At 47.6% G+C, this 22,713-nt stretch overlaps 1 protein-coding gene and 1 non-coding gene across 4 annotated transcripts in view; both read right to left on the reverse strand.

Annotated features, from left to right (window-relative positions):
- LOC119966000 (androgen-dependent TFPI-regulating protein-like) overlaps positions 1-21,911 on the reverse strand; it is a 127,583-nt gene extending 105,672 nt beyond the window's left edge. For all 3 annotated transcript variants that reach the window (XM_038797101.1, XM_038797100.1, XM_038797102.1), the window contains exon 1: positions 21,717-21,911. In XM_038797101.1, coding sequence (XP_038653029.1) covers positions 21,717-21,872 — 156 coding nt within the window. In that variant the 5' untranslated portion in view covers positions 21,873-21,911. The remainder of the gene's footprint in view (positions 1-21,716) is intronic.
- Positions 20,623-20,816, reverse strand: LOC119966704. The gene has a single exon (XR_005460820.1). It is a non-coding gene; the product is annotated as a U2 spliceosomal RNA (small nuclear RNA).
- Positions 21,912-22,713: the final 802 nt, after the last annotated feature.

The following is a 22,713-nucleotide window of genomic DNA, read 5'->3' on the forward strand; positions in this document are numbered from 1 at the left end:
AGAGTGTGCAGATGTAATTGACTTTTGGCCGCTTCCAAATTTTCCTGCCCCGCCCACGAGATGATGCCCACCTCTTGTTCTGCCACTTGTCTGTACAAAGAAAATCAACTGAAAGAACTTAAAATCTTTTTACAGGGGATCCCCCTTGGATCATAAGCTTCTTTTTATTCACATCTGATGTGAGTCCAAATATATCTCAACAAAGAAGTTAAGGCGTTCCAGCTGTTGCAGAGATTCTCATCACACTTTCTGTGGAAGTTCCAGTTTGCCATATGCCTGTGGAATTCCAAAAAATTGGTTTGGGTGTCAAATCTATTTTGGAAAAAGTCCCACGTTGTTGATTAATGGCATTGCACAAAAGCAAGCAATTATCAATTAAACCCATAATTAAAATTTTTCACCTAACTTATCAAAACAGGACACAATTGCAGATGCAACTAAATTGAAATAGTGTTCGCACGCAGCAGGCTATAATGAGAAGACAAAATTGTAATGTGTATTGATGGACTATTTGTTTTGGCAGCAATAGTGCTACAACAGCAGAGGGCTTATGGAGAAGGAGGTTACAAAGGACAGGGACACAGTCAGGTAGATAATGCTTAAATTACAGTAGAGACAGATCGAAGAAAACCTTTGCAATTTTTTTTTCAATAATTATCTAATTTTCAATAATTACTTAATTATAATTTTTTTCTAATTAAGGGGCAATTTAGCCTGGCCAATCCACCTAACCTACACATCTTTGGGTTGTGGGGGTGAAACCCACGCAGACATGGGGAGAATGTACAAACTCCACACGGAGAGTGATGCAGGGCCGGGATTTGAACCCGGGTCCTCAGCACCGCAGTGTCAGTGCTATCCACTGCGCCACATGCCGCCCTTATCTTTGCACTCTGAGAAGGTAGTGAAAGAATGATTTTACTGCAAAGAGATTCATGGAAGTGAGTGTATATTGCATTGTTCAGTCAAAGAGATGTCAACAGCTGAATATGAACTCGTGCAAATGATGACCTGAAAATTGAATTTGCAAATCTCAGCTAAGCAAGAGGCCATTTTAACTCCCCGTCCTTGAACAATATTGTGGGCAGTGCATCTCCCGCTGGACACAATTTCCAGCATAAGTGTCAACTTGAGTTAAAGTGCCCCTCTTAAAATGAGGTGGCTTCCTGCTTTCACTTGCTGCGTGTAGACTGCTTATAAAGAACTGAAAATACTTGAATAAAACTTTCTGGAAGCTGGGAGGAGAAAGATTGCTGCATTGTGATTTTCTCTTGCCTCCCTTGCAGTTTTAATTCAGGAATCAAAGGGAAGGAGTTAAAACGCTACTTCAATCTGAAAAAGCGTCTGCAAGGCACGATGAAAAAAGTGTGGGCAGAGTGGAACAAATGCCTTCAGTGATACCCGAGGACTTGACTTCAGCGGACGAAGAGGTTTCTTGGCCTTATGAAGTCACAACGGGGAAAGTACCTCAATTCCCCCATCACAGTGGTTGGCACTGTTGCTTCACAGTGCCAGGTTCACAGGTTTGTTATCCGGCTTGGGTCACTGTCTTTGCGGAGTCTGCACATTCACCCCCTGTCTGCATGGGTTTCCTCCGGTTTCCCGAAGTCCCAAAAGGCATGGGGCTGGAATCTCCAATTCTGGGGCTATTTCCACACGCCGACGTGGAAACGGTGGCAGGAAAACTGGCGCAAAACTGCCACTGATTCCCATTTTGCTGGGGGCTAGCAGGACAGCTGCGTAGAGCACCCGGGCTCTAGCTGCCGATACACCCTGGAGAATTGCCGGGTCCATGGCCGCGCATGTGCATGGCAACTGCCTGCAGCGTCCGCGCCGTGTAACATGGCGCCGGCCGCTCGCGGACCCGGCCCGTGAAATAGTCCCCCTATTCGGCAGGCTCACCCGATCCGGACCACCCCACCCCCCACAGTGCCCCCGCCCCGAATAATGTCCCTGCCTGCCCGCGGATTGGCCCTCCCCCGACTGTGGCGGTGCTGGACTGAGTCCGCAGCCACCACGCCGAGTTCCCGATGGGTGAGACCACACGCGACCCACGCTGTCGGGAACTTGGCCGGTCGGGGGCGGAGCATCGGGGGGTTGGGCCTCAGGCAATGACCTGAGGCCGTCAATGCGTGGCGAATACTGTCCGAATACGTCGCTTTGTATGGAGCGGAGCATCGCGAAAGCGGCGCTTCCCCCGATTCTGTCAGGAATTTGGATTCTCCGGCCGGTTGCCGAAAGCGATTTTGCTGTCTGCAACCAGATAATCCAGCCCATGCTGTTAGGCAATGTGGACATTCTGAATTCTCCCCCTGTATATCAGAACAGGCACTGGAATGTAGCGACTAGGGGCTTTTCACAGTAACTTCATTGCAGTGTCAGGGCGGCACATGGCACAGTGGTTAGCACTGCTGCCTATTGCGCTGAGGACCCAGTTTGATCCCAGCCCTGGGTCACTGTCTTTGTGGAGTTTGCACATTCTCCCCGTGTCAGCATGGGCTACATCCCCACAACCCAAAGATGTGCTGGTTAGCTGGATTGGCCATGCTAAATTGCCCCTTAATTGGAAAAAAAATTGGGTGCTTTAAAAAAAATTTTAACTTCTTTGGGTACTCTAAATTTTAAACAATACTTCTCTGCAGTGTTAATGTGTGACAATACTTGTGCCAATAAAGATTCTTATTATCTTTTAATGGTACCTCAAACAATTGCCCAGCACTATCCAATTCCTTCCCCTCCTTCACCAAAGTACACTATAACACCTCTCTTTCTAATTACAAGCACTCATTTCTTTTCTTCAGACCACACACTGATGCCAGTCCCAGTGAAATAGACTGGGCGGAATTTTCTGTCGGCCAATGCCTGAATCGCGAACGGGCAGAGAATCATACGTCAGCCAAAAATCAAGATTGGCACGATGCACCCAACAGAACACCATGCTCCAGCGCCTCGATAGCGGTGTGAATGTGGTCTACACCATGCATCGGCGTGGCCATGCAAAATGGAACCATCAAATCACGAGACACGTGCTTTAAGATATGAACAGTGGTTTTAATCTACTTACTACAGAGCCAGCCTGTTACCCGTTGAACTCTCGATGAACTGCAGGCTGGATCTGGACACGGTTATTTATACAGCAGTCTAGGGGGAGGAGTCGTGGGCGGAGCCAAGGGTGGAGCACTGTACAAACTCCTGAGCATTCCCAGAGCTACTCCCCCTAGTGGTCGGATAACGCTACTGCGCTTACAATGGTATTGGTAAATACAGTGTGAATTACTAAGTTACATTCACTACATCCACCCCCTGCAACAAAATCAAGTCCCGCGGGGGTGGTGGTCTGCAAAGTAAGTCTGTCCGGTGGTCGAACTGTCCGCTGTGATCTCCGCAGCACCGGGGTTGCAGCCTCTTGCGGTGGCTGGATGGGTGTTGTGTGCTGGGGTACAATGGCGGACTCCAGGGAGGGTTGCGTCCGAGCTTCATACTCTTCTGGTTCGACCGGGGACTGGGGGCGCTGGGGGCTGGCCGGCGCGGGTGCACGGAACTGGTGGAGCGAGCTTGTGGGCTCGGGAGCGGCAGCATGGGGTGTAGGGTGAGGGGTCCTTCTGTGGGAGTAGAGGGGGCGCTGGATCCGGCGGGTGCCAGATCCCGGAGGGATACTGTGTCCTGCCGGCCGTTAGGGAACTCGATGAAGGCGTACTGGGGGTTGGAGTGGAGCAGGCGCACCTTCTCAACAAGGGGGTCGGTTTTGTGTGCCCTGACGTGTTTCCTCAGGAGTACCGGGCCCGGTGTCCTCAGCCATGCCGGAAGTGAGACCCCCATGATAGTGCCCCTGGAAAAAATGAAGAGCCTCTCGTGAGGGGTCTGATTGCTCGCTGTGCATAAGAGGGACCTAATAGCGTGTAGCGCGTCTGGGAGGACTTCCTGCCACTGGGAGACTTGGAGCTTTCTAGACCAGAGGGTCAGTAGGACGGTCTTCCAGACCGTCGCGTTCTCCCTCTCCACCTGCCCGTTCCCCCTGGGGTTGTAGCTGGTAGTCCTGCTCAAGGCAATGCCCTTGTCGAGCAGGTACTGACACAGCTCGTCGCTCATGAAGGACGAACCCCGGTCGCTGTGTACGTAGCTGGGGAAACCAAACAGGGTGAAGATACTATGCAGGGCCCTAATGACGGTGTGGGAGGTCATGTCAGGGTACGGGATAGCAAATGGGAAACGGGAGAACTCATCTACGACGTTTAGAAAGTAAACATTCTTGTTAGTTGTGGGGAGTGGCCTTTTGAAATCAATCGCGAGGCGTTCAAAGGGCCTAGAAGCCTTGACCAGGTGGGCCCTGTCTGGTCTATAGAAGTGCGGTTTGCACTCTGCACAGATCGGGCAGTCCCTGGTGACCGCTTTTACCTCCTCGTTGGAGAAAGGCAGGTTTCGGGCTCTGATGTAGTGGGCGAGCCGGGTGACCCCCGGGTGGCAGAGGTCATTGTGGATGACTATCAGTCGGTCGATATGCGCGCTGGCGCATGTCCCGCGGGATAGGGCATCCGGAGGCTCGTTGAGCTTCCCGGGTCGATACTTAATATCGTAATTATAGGTGGAGAGTTCGATCCTCCACCGAAGAATTTTAACATTTTTTATTTTGCCCCTTTGCGAGTTATCAAACATAAAGGCAACCGATCTTTGGTCGGTGATGAGGGTGAACCTTCTACCTGCGAAGTAGTGCCTCCAGTAACGAATAGCCTCCACAATGGCTTGTGGTTCTTTATCGACTGGGGAGTGTCGGAGTTCTGAAGCGGAGAGGGTACGGGAGAAAAATGCGACTGGTCTCCCTGCCTGATTTAGTGTGGCTGCTAGAGCTACCTCTGAGGCGTCGCTCTCAACCTGGAATGGAGTGGATTCATCCACCGCCCGCATGGCCGCTTTGGCGATGTCCTCCTTGATGTAGTTGAAGGCCTGGCATGCCTCAGCTGATAGGGGAAATCGTGTGGCCTTAAAGAGTGGGCGGGCTTTGTCCGCATATTGAGGGACCCACTGGGCGTAGTAGGCGAAGAAGCCCATGCACCGTTTGAGGTCCTTGGGGAAATGGGGAAGGGGGAGTTCTAAGAGGGGGCGCATACGGTCCGGGTCTAGGCCCAGGACTCCGTTTTCCACGACGTAGCCGAGGATGGCCAGTCTGTTTGTGCGGAAAACGCATTTCTCTTTGTTGTAGGTGATGTTTAATTTCTGTGCCGTCTGGAGAAAACGGTGGAGGTTGGCGTCGTGGTCCTGCTGGTCATAGCCGCAGATGGTGACATTGTCCAAGTACAGAAACGTAGCCCACAGCCCGTACTGGTCTACCATTCGGTCCATTGCTCGTTGGAACACCGAGTCCAAATTAGTGACGCCGAAGGGGACCCGGAGGAAATGGAAGAAGCGGCCATCGGCCTCGAATGCCGTGTAGTGGCAGTCCTCCGGGCGGATTGGGAGCTGGTGGTATGCAGACTTCAGATCCACCGTGGAAAAGAGCCAATACGGGTTAATCTGATTTACCAAGTCTGCAATCCTGGGGAGGGGATACGCGTCGAGGAGCATAAATCTATTTATGATCTGACTATAGTCAACAACCATACGGAATTTTTCCCCGGTCTTAACGACCACCACCTGAGCTCTCCAGGGACTATTGCTGGCCTCTATAATCCCCTCACTGAGAAGCCTTCGGACCTCTGATTTGATAAATACCCTATCCTGCAGGCTGTATCGCCTGCATCGAGTGGCTACGGGTTTACAGTCCTTTGTGAGATTGGCGAAGAGAGGAGGCGGGGACATTTGCAGCGTAGCGAGGCTGCAGATAGTGAGTGGGGACAGGGGCCCGCCGAAGTTGAGGGTGAGGCTCTTAAGGTTACACTGAAAATCTAGGCCTAATAAGAGTGGCGCGCAGAGGTCGGGCAAAACGTAGAGCTAGCGCCACGGATTGTGAATGTCGCGTCGGTGCGCACCTGGATCTGGACAGAATGGGAGCCTGAAGCGTGCGAGATAGTTTGCTGCACGGGGAAAATGGGGAGTGAACTGCGTCTTACCAGGTCTGGATGTATGAAGCTCTCAGTGCTCCCGGAGTCGAAAAGGCATGGCGTTTTGTACCCGTTGATTTAGACCTCTGCCATCGAATTTCGCAGATGCTTCGGGCGTGATTGATCCAGGGTGACTGCGCCGAGTTGCAGGCCGCGTGACGAGCGCCCGGGGAGGTCGTGCTCTTCCGATGAGTTGTCCGAGCGTGGAGATGCAGGTCGGGCCTGTGGATCGCACGTGGCGGGCGGCGAGGAAGATGGCGTCCAAGATGGCGGCTCCCATGAGTCGCATGTGGCCGGCCGCATGGTGGAGGTTTGCCAAGATGGCGGCCCCCATGGATCGCACGTGGCGGAAGGGAGCGGGGTCGGGGCATAGGCCGCAGCATTTCGGGCCCCGCGGGCCTGCGGGTGTGGGGAGCGATTACTTTGTGCCGCTGGGGAGTTGGAAGCTGGGGCCCTTTTTGCGAGGCGCACTCTCGCGTATTGGCCTTTCCGCCCGCAGCTGCTGCAGGTCGCGTTACGGGCCGGGCAGTGCTGCCGCGGGTGCTGATTCTGGCCGCAGAAATGGCAGGCTGGAGCAGCATAGTGGCTGGCTGGAGTAGCATAGTAGCTGGCTGGGGCAGCATGGTGGCTGGGCAGCCGCGTGGCACAGGCCTGGGGGAGTCGCTGGTCGGGGGTCCGTGATTGGGTCGCGGGGTCCGCGGGGAACGAGGTGAGGCTGCGGAAGGAGACCTCCATCATGGTAGCAATTTCCGCAGTTGTTTCTAAGTCTTGGGCCCCCTTTTCCAGCAGTCGTTGGCGCACATAATTAGACCTGAGGCCCGCTACAAAAACATCGCGTACAGCAAGTTCTCTATGTTCAGCCGCGGTAACCGCTTGATAGTTACAGTCATTCAATAGATTATTGAGCTCTCTTAAAAATTCGGCGAGTGATTCTGTAGGCCGCTGGCAGCGAGTCGTGAACACATGGCATGCGTAAACATCGTTAATGAGCCTTACATACATCTTATCGAGTATCGCTAGCGCTGCAGTATATGAACCGGCCGAGTTTAGTTGCGTAGAGATTCTGTGGCTCACCCTCGCGTGCAGTAGACTTAACTTCTGTTCCTCTGTTGTTTCGGCTGTGCTTGCTTCTGCCAGATAGACCTTAAAGCACCGCAGTCAGTGGGAGAAGATTTATTTTGCCTCTGCATCCTGTGGGTCGGGTTCCAGGCGTCCAGACTTGAGGGCTGATTCCATGATCGATCCTGACTGTTCTTAAGTAGATTAAATTGATGGAACCATCAATTCACGAGACACGTGCTTTAAAATATGAACAGGGGTTTTAATCTACTTACTACAGAGCCAGCCTGTTACCCGTTGAACTCTCGATGAACTGCAGGCTGGCTCTGGACACGGTTATTTATACAGCGGTCTAGGGGGAGGAGTCGTGGGCGGAGCCAAGGGTGGAGCCCTATACAAACTCCTGAGCATTCCCAGAGCTACTCCCCCTAGTGGTCGGATAATGCTACTGCGCTTACAATGGTATTGGTAAATACAATGTGAATTCCTAAGTTACATTCACCACACATGCATTAACATCCAGGGAGAGAGAGGAGGCCGGTAATGTCCCCAAAAGCGGAATGTTGGACTTACAGTTGTGCCGGTGGCTGAGGCTGGGTTTCCATCTGCCAGGGCTGGGGCGGAAGTAGTGAGGTGTGACCAGGAGATGGGCCATGGGGTCAGGGTGTTCAGGCACAGGCTGCCATTGCTGTGGCCTGCAAGGCAGCCTTCTGGCTGAACACCCCATAGTGGCTCATAGATGTAGCAGAATGGCACTGGCCATATGGGTGCTCCCCCCCCCCCACTCTGTGGGCACAGTGCCCATCCCTGCCCCGCACAACTTAGTGCTACTCTGCTGGTGAGGTATCACATGCCCCCCCCCCCCAAGGCAGGACAGGTGTCGCAGAGCGTATGGCTGGCATGGGTAGAGCCAACCAACGGTACTCCTGCCAGCAGGACTAAGTGGTGGGGTTAGCCAAGTGACCGGGGTGCGGTGCGGAGGGCAAAGTGTCGGGGGAATGACTGGGGGGAAGTGGGGAAAACATGTGGGTGCAGGGGCTGCAGTGCAGGCCAGGGCCACCGGGCAGCTCATTGGACCTAGTTGGGTAAGGGAGTACTCCTATGCTAAAATGTCTGCCCTTCACCCTCTGCAGATAGTGGTGTTCGTTATACAACCAGGAATAGTTGGCATCTGCCTGGCTGCCAAGACTTGCTTCACTGCAGGATGCCAATCCAGGGTTGGCAGTATCAGCAGGTCTGATCAATGGGATGGAGAATGGTGATAACCTGCTCCGCGATGATCTTTGGTGCTCTGCATCGTTTGATGAAGTCTGACTCCTGCCCTTGGTAGCACATTCCACCATCTGCTGGGGTGATCCCTGCAGGTGTGCGGGCCATTCCATCTCATGGTCCAATCAAACCTCTGGGGTAGAGGGGGGGCTACTGAGTGCAGAGAAGGATGCGGGGCTGGGTATCAGGGTGGTGTGCGATGGTGGGTCACCTACTTGGTAAGCCCTGTGACATTATGAGAAATGTTAACAGAAGGGTTATTGTTGTGTCCGAATCAACCACTAGAGGGAGCTAGATGCAGAACTATATAAAGCATCAATGCTAAGCCATCTGGGAGAATGTTGAGGACAAGGTTAGGAGAAAGATTGTAGGAAAGCTAGTGCGAGTGAGAGCAGATCCTAGTCATTATATTAGTGTAGAGATTAGTAGTAGATGACTAGTAGTAGGGGCAGCAGGGTAGCATGGTGGTTAACATAAATGCTTCACAGCTCCAGGGTCCCAGGTTCGATTCCCGGCTGGGTCACTGTCTGTGTGGAGTCTGCACGTCCTCCCCCTGTGTGCGTGGGTTTCCTCCGGGTGCTCCGGTTTCCTCCCACAGTCCAAAGATGTGCGGGTTAGGTGGATTGGCCATGCTAAATTGCCCGTAGTGTCCTAATAAAAGTAAGGTTAAGGGGGGGGGGGTTGTTGGGTTATGGGTATAGGGTGGATACGTGGGTTTGAGTAGGGTGATCATGGCTCGGCACAACATTGAGGGCAGAAGTGTACTGTTCTATGAGTTTAGATTGCATGTTTATTGTCAATTGTTTATTATAAAGAAGTAAGAGGTCGAATTCAATTAAGTAGTGTATATAAATCTTTCGCTTTGTTTAATACACTGTGGTCTTTGTGAACACTACTCCAACCATCCTTGGATCTTAACCACAAAGAACATCACATGGTACCAGGAGTTTGTTTCCAAAATAATAAGCAATTAGTTTAGATAGTTATAGCTTTGATAAAATTCAGAAAACAGTCTTTCCAGTACACCAATTGAAAAATATGCACAAGCAGAGGACCGTAAGATGGAGGTCTGAAAAAAAACAGATCATTTCAGGACAACTGGTAAACTATGTCAAAATTGGAAATTGTTCGAACCACAGTTTGAAGTTTTCTTATCTGTCTCCGCGCTAGAAAATGCTTCCGATCAGAGAAAAATCACACTTCTTAATTTGGCTGGACCACAAGGGCAGCATGGTGGCTAGCATTGCTGCCTCACGGCGCCGAGGTCCCAGGTTCCATCCCGACTCTGGCTCAATGTCCGTGTAGAGTTTGCACATTCTCCCCGTGTTTGCATGGGCTTCTCCCCCACAACTCAAAGGTGTGCAGGGTAGGTGGATTGGCCACGCAATTTAGAAAAAATTAATTGGGTACTCTAAATTTATTTACTTTTCTGAAATTTGGCTGGACCGCAGGCATTAGAGCTGTTCAACTCATTTGAATTTGCAGAAACATGGTCCATGCTGTGTCGCAGCACAAAAAACTGCGCACACCAGCTAGCGGCCATTTTGACATCACGAGTGTGATGACGTGCACACGCCCACAGTATAAAAAACTATCTGGCAAAAGGCAAACAATGTTCCAAATATTGTAAATACAATCACTTTGCAGTGCCGTTTCACAACAGCTAATAAATTTAAAAGATCGTACAATGGTTATCGGAAGATTCAGAGTATACAGAGTGATGGAAAAGAAGAAAAAGTCTTACCTGATAATGATGCTTCCTCCCAATATGCACTGAAAGATACTTTTATGGTTGATGCGATTACTGGACTGTAATAACAATCCAATATATCAACTCTCCAAAATTATTCAAGAGTGGACTGTACTACTCGACATTAATGGATTTGAGGTTCCATTTCAATTAGATACAGGCGCGCATGCAAATTTAATAACGGAACCGGATCGCAGACAAGTGCACAGCAAACCACAGGTAAAGAAATCAACTTGTAGATTGACTTGACTATAATGACAATGCCATAGCCACGACAGGTTCCTGCTGTCTCATCATTCAGAATGGTGACATCAGCATGCCACTAGACTTCAAAATAGTAGAAATGACAAATCATCACTGCTTGGGGTGGATGCTTGCAGCAAACTCAACTTGGTTCAAAGGATACACGCAGCCAATAATTCAAATGTCATGCTTAAAGGTGAAATTGAACAAAGGGTAAATTTGACCATGTATTTTCTGGAATCGGCACCCTACCATTTACATACAGTATCCAACGAAAAAAGGATGACAAGTCTGTAATAAATGCAGCTAGAAGGGTACCAGCTCACATTGAGAGATCATCTCAAGACTGAGTTTGACCAAATGCAACAGTCAGACATAATTTCCAAGTTGACTAAACCAACGGGCTAGGTCATTTCGATTGTATGCGTAAGCAAACCTAATGGAGGACTAAGGGTATGCATAGATCCCAAAGATCTGAATAATAATACTAAGAGGGAACACTATCCCATACCCAAGACAAGAGATCACGTCATAGATGACAAATGCACAAAATTAGATGCCTCTAAAGGATTTTGGCAACTAAGGCATGACAGTCAAAGCAGAAAGCTATGTACCTTCAACATGCCTTTTAGTAGGTATGTTTTCAATAGGTTACCTTTCAGGATCATATCTGTATCAGACATTTTTCATCGTGCGATGGAAACCATCATCAAAGGGATACCTGGTGTCAGAGTATACGTTGGCGATTAAATCATCTGGTCTAATACTCCAGAGGAACACTGTGACAAGCTGAATAAAGTGCTCAACAGAATTCATCACTATGGATTGAAAATAAATTGTGACAAATTGTGACAAATGTCAATTTGGGATCCAGAAACTGAAATGTTGAGAAGATATCATATCGCAGGAAGTGGTTCAACCCGATCAAGACAAAATCAATGCCATAGGTGAAATGCCGTAACCAACTGACAAAAAAGCAATTCTGAGAATGCTAGGTGTTGTTAACTTCGTGTGTAAGTTTATTCCCAACCTATCCTTGGGCAGCACGGTAGCACAGCGGGTAGCACTGTTGCTTCACAGCTCCAGGGTCCCAGGTTCCAGCTTGGGTCACCGTGCAGAGGCTGCACATTCTCCCTGTATCTGCGTGGGTTTCCTCCGGGTGCTCCGGTTTCCGCCCACAAGTCCCGAAAGACGTGCTGTTAGTTGAATTGAACATTCTGAATTCTCCCTCTGTGTACCCGGACAGACGCCGGAATGTGGCGACTGGGGATTTTCACGTTAACTTCATTACAGTGTTAATGTAAGCCTACTTGTGTCAATAAAGATTATTATTATTATTATTATTATAGAACACTGGCCCAGCGCCATCTCATCTGAAAGAATGTTGACTTTCTATGGACACCCGAACACGCAGCTGAGTGGCAAGACATGAAAACAGCTCTGGCCACCGCTCTAGTGTTAGTGTTTTACAACTTGACAAGGAAAACGAAAATCTCCACCGATGCCAGCAAACAGGGCATAGGCGCAGTCCTACTTCAGAAAGGTGGCCATGGTCTGTGGGCAGCACGGTTAGCATAATTGCTTCACAGCTCCAGGGTCCCAGGTTCGATTCCCGGCTTGGGTCACTGTCTGTGGGGAGTCTGCACATTCTCCCCGTGTGTGCGTGGGTTTCCTCCGGGTGCTCCGGTTTCCTCCCACAGTCCAAAGATGTGCAGGTTCGGTGGATTGGTCATGATAAATTGCCCTTAGTGTCGAAAATTGCCCTTAGTGTTGGGTGGGGTTACTGGGTTATGGGGATAGGGTGGAGGTGTGGACCTTGGGTAGGGTGCTCTTTCCAAGAGCTGGTGCAGACTCAATGGGCCGAATAGCCTCCTTCTGCACTGTAAATTCTATGAAACCTGTAGCGTACGTATCTCGCTCGATAACTCCTGCAGAGCAACAGTATGCACAAATGAAAAACAATGCCTTGGTCTCTTAACAGGCATAACCAAATTTCATGATTATGTTTATGGTTTACCACACTTTATAGTTGAAACCGATCAGGGACATCTGGTCAACAGCATCAAGAAAGACCTTAACAAGATGTCCCCACGACTTGAGAGAATGATGATGAAGCTACGTAGATACAATTTCAAACTAGTCTGCATGCCAGGAAAATAATTAGTTGTTGCTGATACGTTATCAAGAGCTACAAATAATGTTGATACCATGGCTTCAGAAATAGTACACATTGTGGAAGCACAAGCTTCATTTATTGCAGACATGCTACCAATGTCTGACAACAAGCTACGTCTAATACAAGAAGAAACAGAGAAGGACTTGACTGTCCAAAGGGTAATCCAATACCTGAGGGAAGGATGGCCCAAAGGCTGTTGTACCAGTTTTCATAGCGTCAAAAATGACTTCACTTGTGATCAATGGATTCCTACTTAAAGGAGACAGAACAGTTATTCCCTCCTGCCTACGGAAATATATCTTGGAACAGATACATGAGGGGCACCAAGGAATTGAAAAATGTCACAGATGAGCAAGACAATCTGTGTACTTGCCTGGAATTAACAAGGGTGAGTACAATCATATGCAGGAATGCAGCATTTGTCAGATGAATCAATCCGCACAGTGTAAAGAAAGCTTTGAAGAAAATTAAGTACTCCCTTACACATGGTTGGAATGCACCTACTCTATTTCAAAGGACATGATTATTTAGTCATTATTAACCACTATTCTAACTATCCTGAGTTTATTACACTCACAGATTCAACAACTCGATCAGTAATCAGAGCAGCAAAATCTGTATTTGGAATTAAACAATGGAATTAGTTAGGCACGACCTGCCCTTTATGAACCCATGCTGCGTCTGCCCAGTGGGACAATTTCCATCCAGATGCCTTGCTATTTCTTCCTTGATGATAGATTGCAGCATCTTCCCTACTACCGAAGTTAAGCTACCTAGCCTATAATTAATCAGAATAAGTAGTACATGACAGAATAAAATTACAAAAAGAAAGCAAAAAGCCTACTACAATAGGCATACAAAACCTTCACCGCTGTTACAAGAAGATTGGGCGCGATTCTCCGCAAATGCGGAGAGTCGTAAAGGCTGCCGTGAACCTGGCCGTGTTTCACGGCAGCCTCCGCGTCCCCTCCCGGGACCCGTCGCTAAGCCTGCGCGCCAAGCGTCACGGCGGCTGACGCGCACGATGACGTCAGCCACGCATGCGCGGGTTGGACGGTTCCAACCCGCGCATGTGCGGATGACGTCATCACGCATATGCGCGGGCCGTCATGCCCCTCAGCCGCCCCGCGGACTGCTCCTGCGGGGCGGCGGAGGAACAAAGAGTGCGCGGGTATCGGACCCGCTGCCCGCGATCGGTGCCCACCGATCGCAGGCCCATGCCATCCTTGGCACGGCCGTGGTGCGGCCGCGCCAATCGGTGCCATGGTTGTCCGGGACGGCACTTTGCGGGCGTTTTCACGAACGGTGAGAGCAGGTGTGTTTGCGTTCGTGAAAACGGCCGTAAAGGCCTGGGAACTCGGCCCATCGGCCTGGGGAGACTCGCTGTTCGCCGTAAAAAACGGCGACCAGCGATTCGTGTCGTGGGGCGGCCGTGGGGGGGGGAGAATAGCGGGAGGACGGGAAAAATGTCGGGAAGGCTCTCCCGCTATTCTCCGACCCGTCGTGGGCAGCGGAGAATCGCGCCCATTATGTCAGAATACAGAATCCTGATGGTGGATGGTCACATGTTGTGAAGGTATTACGAGAAACAGCACCAAGACCATATTTGGTCCAAACAGATCATGGCACAAGGTTTCAAAGGAATCAAAGAGCATTATTGAAGATAAAGAATTACGTTCCATTCCTAATATTGTTGCTCCGGATGTGCTGTTCCACAACACTGATTTTCCAAATTCTTTATTGTCGACAGGAAATCCAGAAAACATGGAAGACGATTTGAACACCTCAACAGGAACACCAAGAAGATTGCCGAGAACAAGAAAATGGCCGAATAGACTGAATTTATATTGACATGTTAATAACTATTATTCTGTAAACATTGCTGTGATCTGACATTTAACTTTTGCTATTGAATGTAAAAAATAATGATGGATTGTCGTTAGTGTTATATTCAATGTTAGAAACAGAATTTATAAAAATGTTTTCAAAGACAGGAGGATGTGACATTATGAGAAATGTACTGAACTGTAAGGGTTAATGTTATGGCCGAACCAACCACTAGAAGGAGCTAGATGCAGAACTATATAAAGCATCGAGGTTAAATCTTCTGGGAGTGTGTTGAAGAGAAGGTTAGGCGAATCACTGTAGGAAAGCTAGTGTGAGTGAGAGAAGATCATAGTTATTGTATTATTGTAGAGATTAGTGGTAGATGAGTGATGATTGTATGTTTGTCAATTGTTTATGATATAGAAGTAAGAGGTCGAATTCAATTGAGTAGTGTAAATAAATCCTTAGTTTTGTTTAATAGAAAAGCTAGTTGTGGTCTTTGTGAACACTACGCCAACCATCGTCGGATCTGAACCACAAAGAACACCAAAGGCCCTACAATTAGAATTTGGAACGAGCTAAGGAGTCACTTTAAACTAAGTCACATGTCAGTGTTGGCCCAGCTCTGTGGGAATCATAGATTTGTGCCAGGGGGGATGGATGAGAGGTATAGAAAGCGGCAGGAGGAAGGGATAGTGCGGGTTAGGGACCTGTTTGTAAATGGTAAATTTGCGGGTTTGGAGGAGTTGCTGGAGAGGTTTAAGGGGTGTGAGTTTAAGTATTGGCAGGTGCGATATTTTGCACGGAAGGAACTGCCCTCATTTCCATTGGTGCCTGAGTACATGCTGCTGGAAATATTGCTCCCAGATATATATGTGTGGTTGGGGGAGAAAGGATGAAGTGGGAGGATGAGCTGTGTATGGAGATAGGGTGGGGAATTGGAGTGAATCACAGAAAAGTACTGTGCAGAAAAGGCCCTTTGGCCCATTGAGTCTGCACTGCCACATAAAAGGCACCTGATCTGACAATCCTAATCCCATTTGCCAGCACTTTGCCTATAGCCTTGAATGTTATGACGTGCCAAGTGCTCATCCAGGTACTCTTTAAAGGATATGAGGCAACCCGCCTCTACCATCCTCCCAGGCAGTGCATTCCAGACCGTCACCACCCTCTGGGTAAAAATGTTTTTCCTCAAATCCCCCCGAACATCCTGCCCCTCACCTTGAACATGTGTCCCCTCATGATTGACCCTTCACCCTCGCCATGCCCCTCATAAACTTGTACACCTCGGTCAGGTCACCCCTCAATCTTCTCTGCTGCAGCGAAAACAATCGAAAACTATCCAACTTCTCTTCACAACTAAAATGTTCCATCCCAGGAAAGATCCTGATGAAATGCCTCTGCACCCCCTCCAGTGAAATCACATCCTTCCTATAATGTGGCGACCAGAATTGCACACAGTACTCCAGCTGTGGCCTCACCAAAGTTCTATACAACTCCAAAATAACCTCCCTGCTTTTGTAATCGATGCCACAATTGATAAAGGCAAATGTAACATATGCCTTTTTCACCACCCTATTAACCTGCTCTTCTGCCTTCAGAGATATATTTACAAACACGCCAATGTCTCTTTGTTCCCAAGGACTTGGCAGTGTGGTGCCATTCATTGAATGTTTCCTTGTCAAATTGCTCCTTCCAAAGTGTAACACCTTACACTTTTCAACCCATTTGACCATCCCATCTATATCTTCCTGCAACCCAATACTCTCAGAGTCATTGTTAACCACCCAGCCTATCTTTGTGACATCCGCAAACTTATTGATCCTACCACCCATATAGTCATCTAAGTAATTTATATAAATGATGAATAATAAGAGAACCAGCACAGATCCCTGTGGTACACCACTGGACACTGGCTTCCTGCAGCTCAGCCAGCTTTGAATCCACCTTATCAAGTTAACCTGTATCCCCTGTGCATTTGTCTTCTTTATAAGTCTCCCATGTGGGACCTTGTCAAAGGCTTTACTGAAATCCATGTAAACTACATCAACTACACTACCCTCATCTGCAAACTAAGTCACGTGCTCAAAAAATGCAATTAATTCTGTTAGGCATGACCTCCCTCTAACAAGGTCGTGCTGACTATTCCTGATCAAACATTGCATCTCTAAGTGGAGATAGATTCTCTCCTTAAGAATTTTCCCCATTAGTTTCCTCATCACTGACTTGAGACGCACTGGCCTGTAGTTCCCTGGTTTATCCCTACAGCCTTTCTTAAATAGTGGGACCACATTCATGGTTCTCCAGTCCTCTGGCATCTCTCCTATGGCCAGAGAAGAATTAAAAATTTGGATCTCCTCCCTTGCCTCCCACAGCATCCTGGGACACAATTCATCCGGACCTGAAGATTTCTCCACTTTTCAGCCTGCGAACACCTCCAATACGTTGTCCTCCCCTGTGACAACTTGCTCAATAACCTCACAGTCTCTCTCCCCGAGTTCCATACCTGCCTCCTCATTCTCTTTGGAAGGACAGAGTGGATGGTAAGGGAGGTGGTTATTTAAGCTCTGTTATTTAAGGATAACATCCGGCAGTACTGAAGGATGAGATTGGTGCTATGGAGGATAAGGTTGAATCCATTTGGGTGGAAATCAGGAATAGTAAGGCGAGAAAGTCACTGATAGGAGTAGTCTATCGACCACCAAATATTAACATTACGGTGGGGGGGGGGGGGGGGGGGGGGGGGGGGGGGCAAAGAAATAACTGATGCATGTAGAAATGGTCCAGCAGTTATCATGGGGGATTTTAATCTACTTGTCGATTGGTTTAACCAGGTCGGTCAAGGCAGCCTTGAGGAGGAGTTTATAGAATGTATCCGCGATAGTTTCAAAGAACAGTATGTAATGGAACCTACGAGGGAACAAGCGGTCCTAGATCTGGTCCTGTGTAATGAGACAGGATTGATTCATGATCTCATAGTTAGGGATCCTCTCAGAAGGAGCGATCACAATATGGTGGAATTTAAAATACAAATGGAGGGTGAGAAGGAAACACTAGTGTTTTATGCTTCAACAAAGGAGATTATAATGGGATGAAAGAAGAACTGGCTAAGGTAGACTGGGAGCAAAGGATTTATGATGAAACAGTTGAGGAACAGTGGAGAACTTTCCAAGCGATTTTTCACAGTGCTCAGCAAAGGTTTATACCAACAAAAAGGAAGGATGGTAGAAAGAGGGAAAATCGACCGTGGTTATCTAAGGAAATAAGGGAGAGTATCGAATTAAAGGAAAAAGCATACAAAGTGGCAAAAATTAGTGGGAGACTAGAGGATTGGGAAATATTTAGGGGACAATTGAAAGCTACTAAAAAAGCTTTAAAGAAGAGTAAGATAGATAATGAGAGTAAACTTGCTCAGAATATAAAAAACAGACAGTAAAGTTTCTGCAAAACAGAAAACAAAAAAGAGTGGCTAAGATAAATATTGGACCTTTAGAGGATGGGAAGGGAGATTTAAGGTGAGGAAATGGCTGAGAACTGAACAGGATTTTTTGGTCGGTCTTCACAGTGGATGACACAAATAACATGCCAGTGACTGATAGAAATGAGGCTATGACAGGTGGGGACCTTGAGACAATTGTTATCACTAAGAAGGTAGTGATGGGCAAGCTAATGGGCTAAAGGTAGACAAGTCTCCTGGCGCTGATGGAATGCATCCCAAGGTACTTAAAGAGATGGCTAGGGAAATTGCAAATGCACTCATGATAATTGACCAAAATTGACTAGACTCTGGGGTGGTCCTGGCGGATTGTAAATTAGCAAACATGACACCACTGTTTAAAAAATGGAGTAAGCAGGAAGAAAGTAATTACAGGCCAGCTCGCTCAACTTCGGTAGGAGTGTAGATACTGGACTCTATCATCAAGAAAGAAATAGTGAGGCATCTGGATGGAAATTGTCCCATTGGGCAGACGCAGCATGGGTTCATAAAGGGCAGGTCATGCCTAACTAGTTTAGTGGAATTTGTTGAGGACATTACCAGTACGGTAGACAACGGGGAGCCAATGGATGTGGTATATCTGGATTTCCAAAAAGCTTTTGACAAAGTGCCACACAAAAGATTGCTGCATAAGAAAATGATGCATGGCATTAAGGGTAAAGTAGTAGCATGGATAGAGGATTGGTTAATTAATAGAAAGCAAAGAGTGGGGATTAATGGGTGTTTCCCTGGTTGGCAATCACTAGCTAGTCGTGTCCCTCAGGGATCAGTGTTGGGCCCACAATTGTTCACAATTTACACAGATGATTTGGAGTTGGGGACCAAGGGCAATGTGTCCAAGTTTGCAGATGACACTAAGATGAGTGGTAAAGCAAAAAGCGCAGAGGATACTGGAAGTCTGCAGAGGGATTCGGATAGTTTAAGTGAATGGGCCAGGGATGGCCGATGGAATACAATGTTGGCAAATGTGAGGTTATCCATTTCGGTAGGAATGACAGAAAAAGGGATTATTATTTAAATACATGCTGTTGTGCAGCATGCTGTTAAATTAAAACATGCTGTTGTGCAGAGGGACCTGGATGTCCAAGTGCATGAGTCGCAAAAGTTGGTTCACAGGTGCAACAGGTGATTAAGAAGGCAAATGGAGTTTTGTCCATCATTGCTAGAGGGATGGAGTTTAAGACTAGGAAGGTTATGCTGCAACTGTACAAGGTGTTAGTGGGGCCACACCTAGAGTATTGCGTTCAGTTTTGGTCTCCTTACCTGAGAAAGGACGTACTGGCACTGGAGTGTGTGCAGAGGAGATTTACTAGGTTAATCCCAGAGTTGAAAGGGTTGGATTATGAGGAGAGGTTGAGTAGACTGGGACTGTACTCTTTGGAATTTAGAAGGATGCAGGGAGATCTTATAAAATCATACAAAATTATGGGGGGAATATATAGGATAGATGTGGGCAGGTAGTTTCCACTGGCGGGTGAAAGCAGAACTAGGGGGCATAGCCTCAAAATAAGGGGAAGTAGATTTAGGACTGAGTTTAGGAGTTACTTCTTCACCCAAAAGGTTGCGAATCTATGGAATTCCTTGCCCAGTGAAGCAGTTGAGGCTCCTTCATTTCATGTTTTCAAGGTAAAGATAGGTAGTTTTTTGAAGAATAAAGGAATAAAGGGTTATAGTGTTCGGGCCGGAAAGTGGACCTGAGTCCACAAAAGATCAGCCAATATCTCACTGAATGGTGGAGCTGGCTCGAGGGGCCAGATGGCCTACTCCTGCTCCTAGTTCTTATGTTCTTATAAGATGTGAAATATTAATTTAGCATCCGACCAATGTCCTCTGGCTCCACCGACAGATTCCCTCCTTGGTCCTTCATGTTCTCTACTTTTTCCCTAGTTATCCTCTTCCCATTGAAGTAATGAACCAGGTCAACTCAACTGCTTCTTACGCAAGGATGAGCATTATACAGTTCAAGGGGGTGCACAGGGCCCATATGACTCGGGCCCGGATGAGTGGGTTCTTCCCGGGAGTTATGGATTTGTGCAAGAGGTGTGGGAGGGGCCTGGTGAATCATGCTCACATGTTTTGGGGTTGTGCAAAATTGGGCAGCTTCTGTGAGACGCTATTCGAGAATCTGTCAAGGATTAGAACATAGAACATACAGTGCAGAAGGAGACCATTCGGCCCATTGAGTCTGCACCGACCCGCCTAGGCCCTCAATTCCACCCTATCTCCCTAACCCAATAACCCCTCACCTTTTTGGACACTAAAGGCAATTGAGCATGGCCAATCCACCTAACCAGCACGTCTTTGGACTGTGGGAGGAAACTGGAGCACCCGGAGGAAACCCACACAGATACGGGGAGAAAGTGCAAACTCCACACAGACAGTGACCCAGCAGGGAATCGAACATGGCGCTGTGAAGCAACAGTGCTAACCACTATGCTACCGCGCTGCCCTCACTGTGTGGATGAAGCTGACCCCTGACACTATGATGGCAATTTTTGGGGTGTTGGAGGTGCCGGGTGTGCAGGAGGAGAAGGGAGACGATGTTGTGGTCTTTGGTTCTCTTTTGTTTCCTTCTTTTTATTAGGCCGCGAGCCCATTGGCTCGCAACATCAGCGCGCGGAGCGTGCACCCACAGAGAATCTAGCACTGTTTTTTGGAGCTAGAAACTCCTTAAAATTGGTCAGTATGAGGGGAATTGACAAGGGAGAAAGGAGAAGGCAGGTCATGCGCCATTTTCTGCTTTTGTACTCTTTGCTCCCCAAAGAGGAGTGAGGGCACCATTCCTGGAAGCACTGCAAGACCAGTTTGATGCTTGGAGCGGAAGGAGCAGGCCCCTGAACCATCTCCGGGTCCCAAAAATCAATTTAATATTTGGGTCCCAGATAGGGAACATATCAGATATTAAACTGATAAGAACAAATACTACAGGGGCTGTGTTGGCACAGTGGGCTAAACAGCTGGCTTGTAATGCAGAACAAGGCCAGCAGCGCGGATTCAAATCCAATTCAGGATTTCAATTCAGCTCCCCGAACAGCTGCCGGAATGTGGCGACTCGGGCCTTTTCACAGTAACTTCATTGAAGCCTACTTGTGACATTAAGCTAGTATTATTACATTTGATGTGAGCCAAAAGGCCGAGAAGCGATGGTCTTCGCATCTCTGATCGCCTGACAACGGATTCTCTTAAATTAGTGGTCGGCAGCGCAAAAGGGGGCGCGGCATGGGTGGGGATCCAATAGGTGTTTCCTGATGTATGATACGGAACAGCAGAACTTACTTTCTTTTCTTTATGCGCACAATGACATTTTTCAAATGCCAAAAATTTAACAAGTGTCTAAATCTGAGGGCCCGGACAGATTCTGCTCCACCCCCCCCCCCCCCCCCCCCCCCCCACCCGCCACCCCCCCCCCCCCCCCCACCTCCTCAGGTTGGGTGATTCCCAAGAGATCTTTTGGAATAATCAATTCCGTACTTCAGAAGCTGCGCAAATTTTCTCTAATATATAGCACCGCTATCCATTCTAAAAGATCTGTTGAAATGAATTGTTGAAACCACAGTTAACATAAAATTTTGACATTTAGTCAAAAAAACAAACTATAGAAAACCTGATCATTTCAAGAAGTCCTGTTCACTAGGATAATGTTGATGAGTGGAAAATCATGGGACCCTGTGCCTAAGTTTTCAACACAAGCTCCTGACAGGTTAACTTCTGGCAAGGTAAGGGAAGGGAATACATTTGGAAAAACTATCCCTGTACAGTTTTTTTTATCCATCTCACCCAGAATTGGGCAATCTCAAAATTTTTCTTATCTACTTCACAAGACATTTGCCAACGCAAACATATAACGAAAGATCCACTTACTAAATTTAGGAATGTGAGATACTTCCACTGACCAGCGTATAGGAACATTCCAGTAACCGGGTGGTCGGACTGAGTACTAAGAAGTAAATAAATAAGAAAAAGATACCACAAAAAAGTGGTAATGTGATATGCTCCAGACGCTGTTGCTGAAACCATACTTGTTCCTTTGGCTGAAGTGATAGCATGAGCATGACACTAATCTTATAATCTCACTGGATCCTACCATTTCCCATCAGGAGCGGGTGAGCCAAGCATGACATTGAAAAAAATGAAATACCTTTTATTACTCTCAAAGGAAGATCATTATCTCCTCTCTAAAGTCTCTGCTTTTCCCATTTCTCCAAACTGTGAAATGATTCTTAGGACAGTTCAGTACTGACAGCCCTCAAATATAAACATGATTCACGATCATAAATAGACAAGTCAAAACCATTTAAGTTCAGTGCTTGTGCAATGTAAACCAGGAGACAGGACACAAAGGGCTCGTTGTTTGCTAATATTCATGCAGTGCCACTTCTTGTAACGTTTCCAGATACAAAGTAAAGCTTTACTAACATTAGAGCCTGCGCTGTGGAAGTTGAATAACAATTTACTTAACAATTGGTATTTAGCACAAAATGAAACTGCACAGTGTTTTCATTGTAGAAAACTATTTTGTCCATTTAATTAATCCCTCATGGACCTTGTGACTCACTGTTCTGATTGCAGTTTCATACGTGTTAAACATAACACTGAACAATCAAGGCCATCTGGATGCCTATCTGTGGGGTGAACTACAATTTAGTGTTTGCTTATGGAAGGCAAATGGGACCCCGTGCCGAAATTCTCAACATAGGTTCCTGCCAAGCAATTTTATAGCAAGGGAATTAATTTCCCGATGCAGTTTTCTTTATTATCCATCTCATCAAAGTTAAGCAAGATCCCATATTTTGTACTGGGAATTGAGGTTAGTGTGTCCAATTTTCCTTGTCATTAAAGACAATAATCAGAACTTGGA

This window comes from Scyliorhinus canicula, chromosome 5 (genome assembly GCF_902713615.1).
Source record: "Scyliorhinus canicula chromosome 5, sScyCan1.1, whole genome shotgun sequence".
Lineage (NCBI taxonomy): Eukaryota > Metazoa > Chordata > Chondrichthyes > Carcharhiniformes > Scyliorhinidae > Scyliorhinus > Scyliorhinus canicula.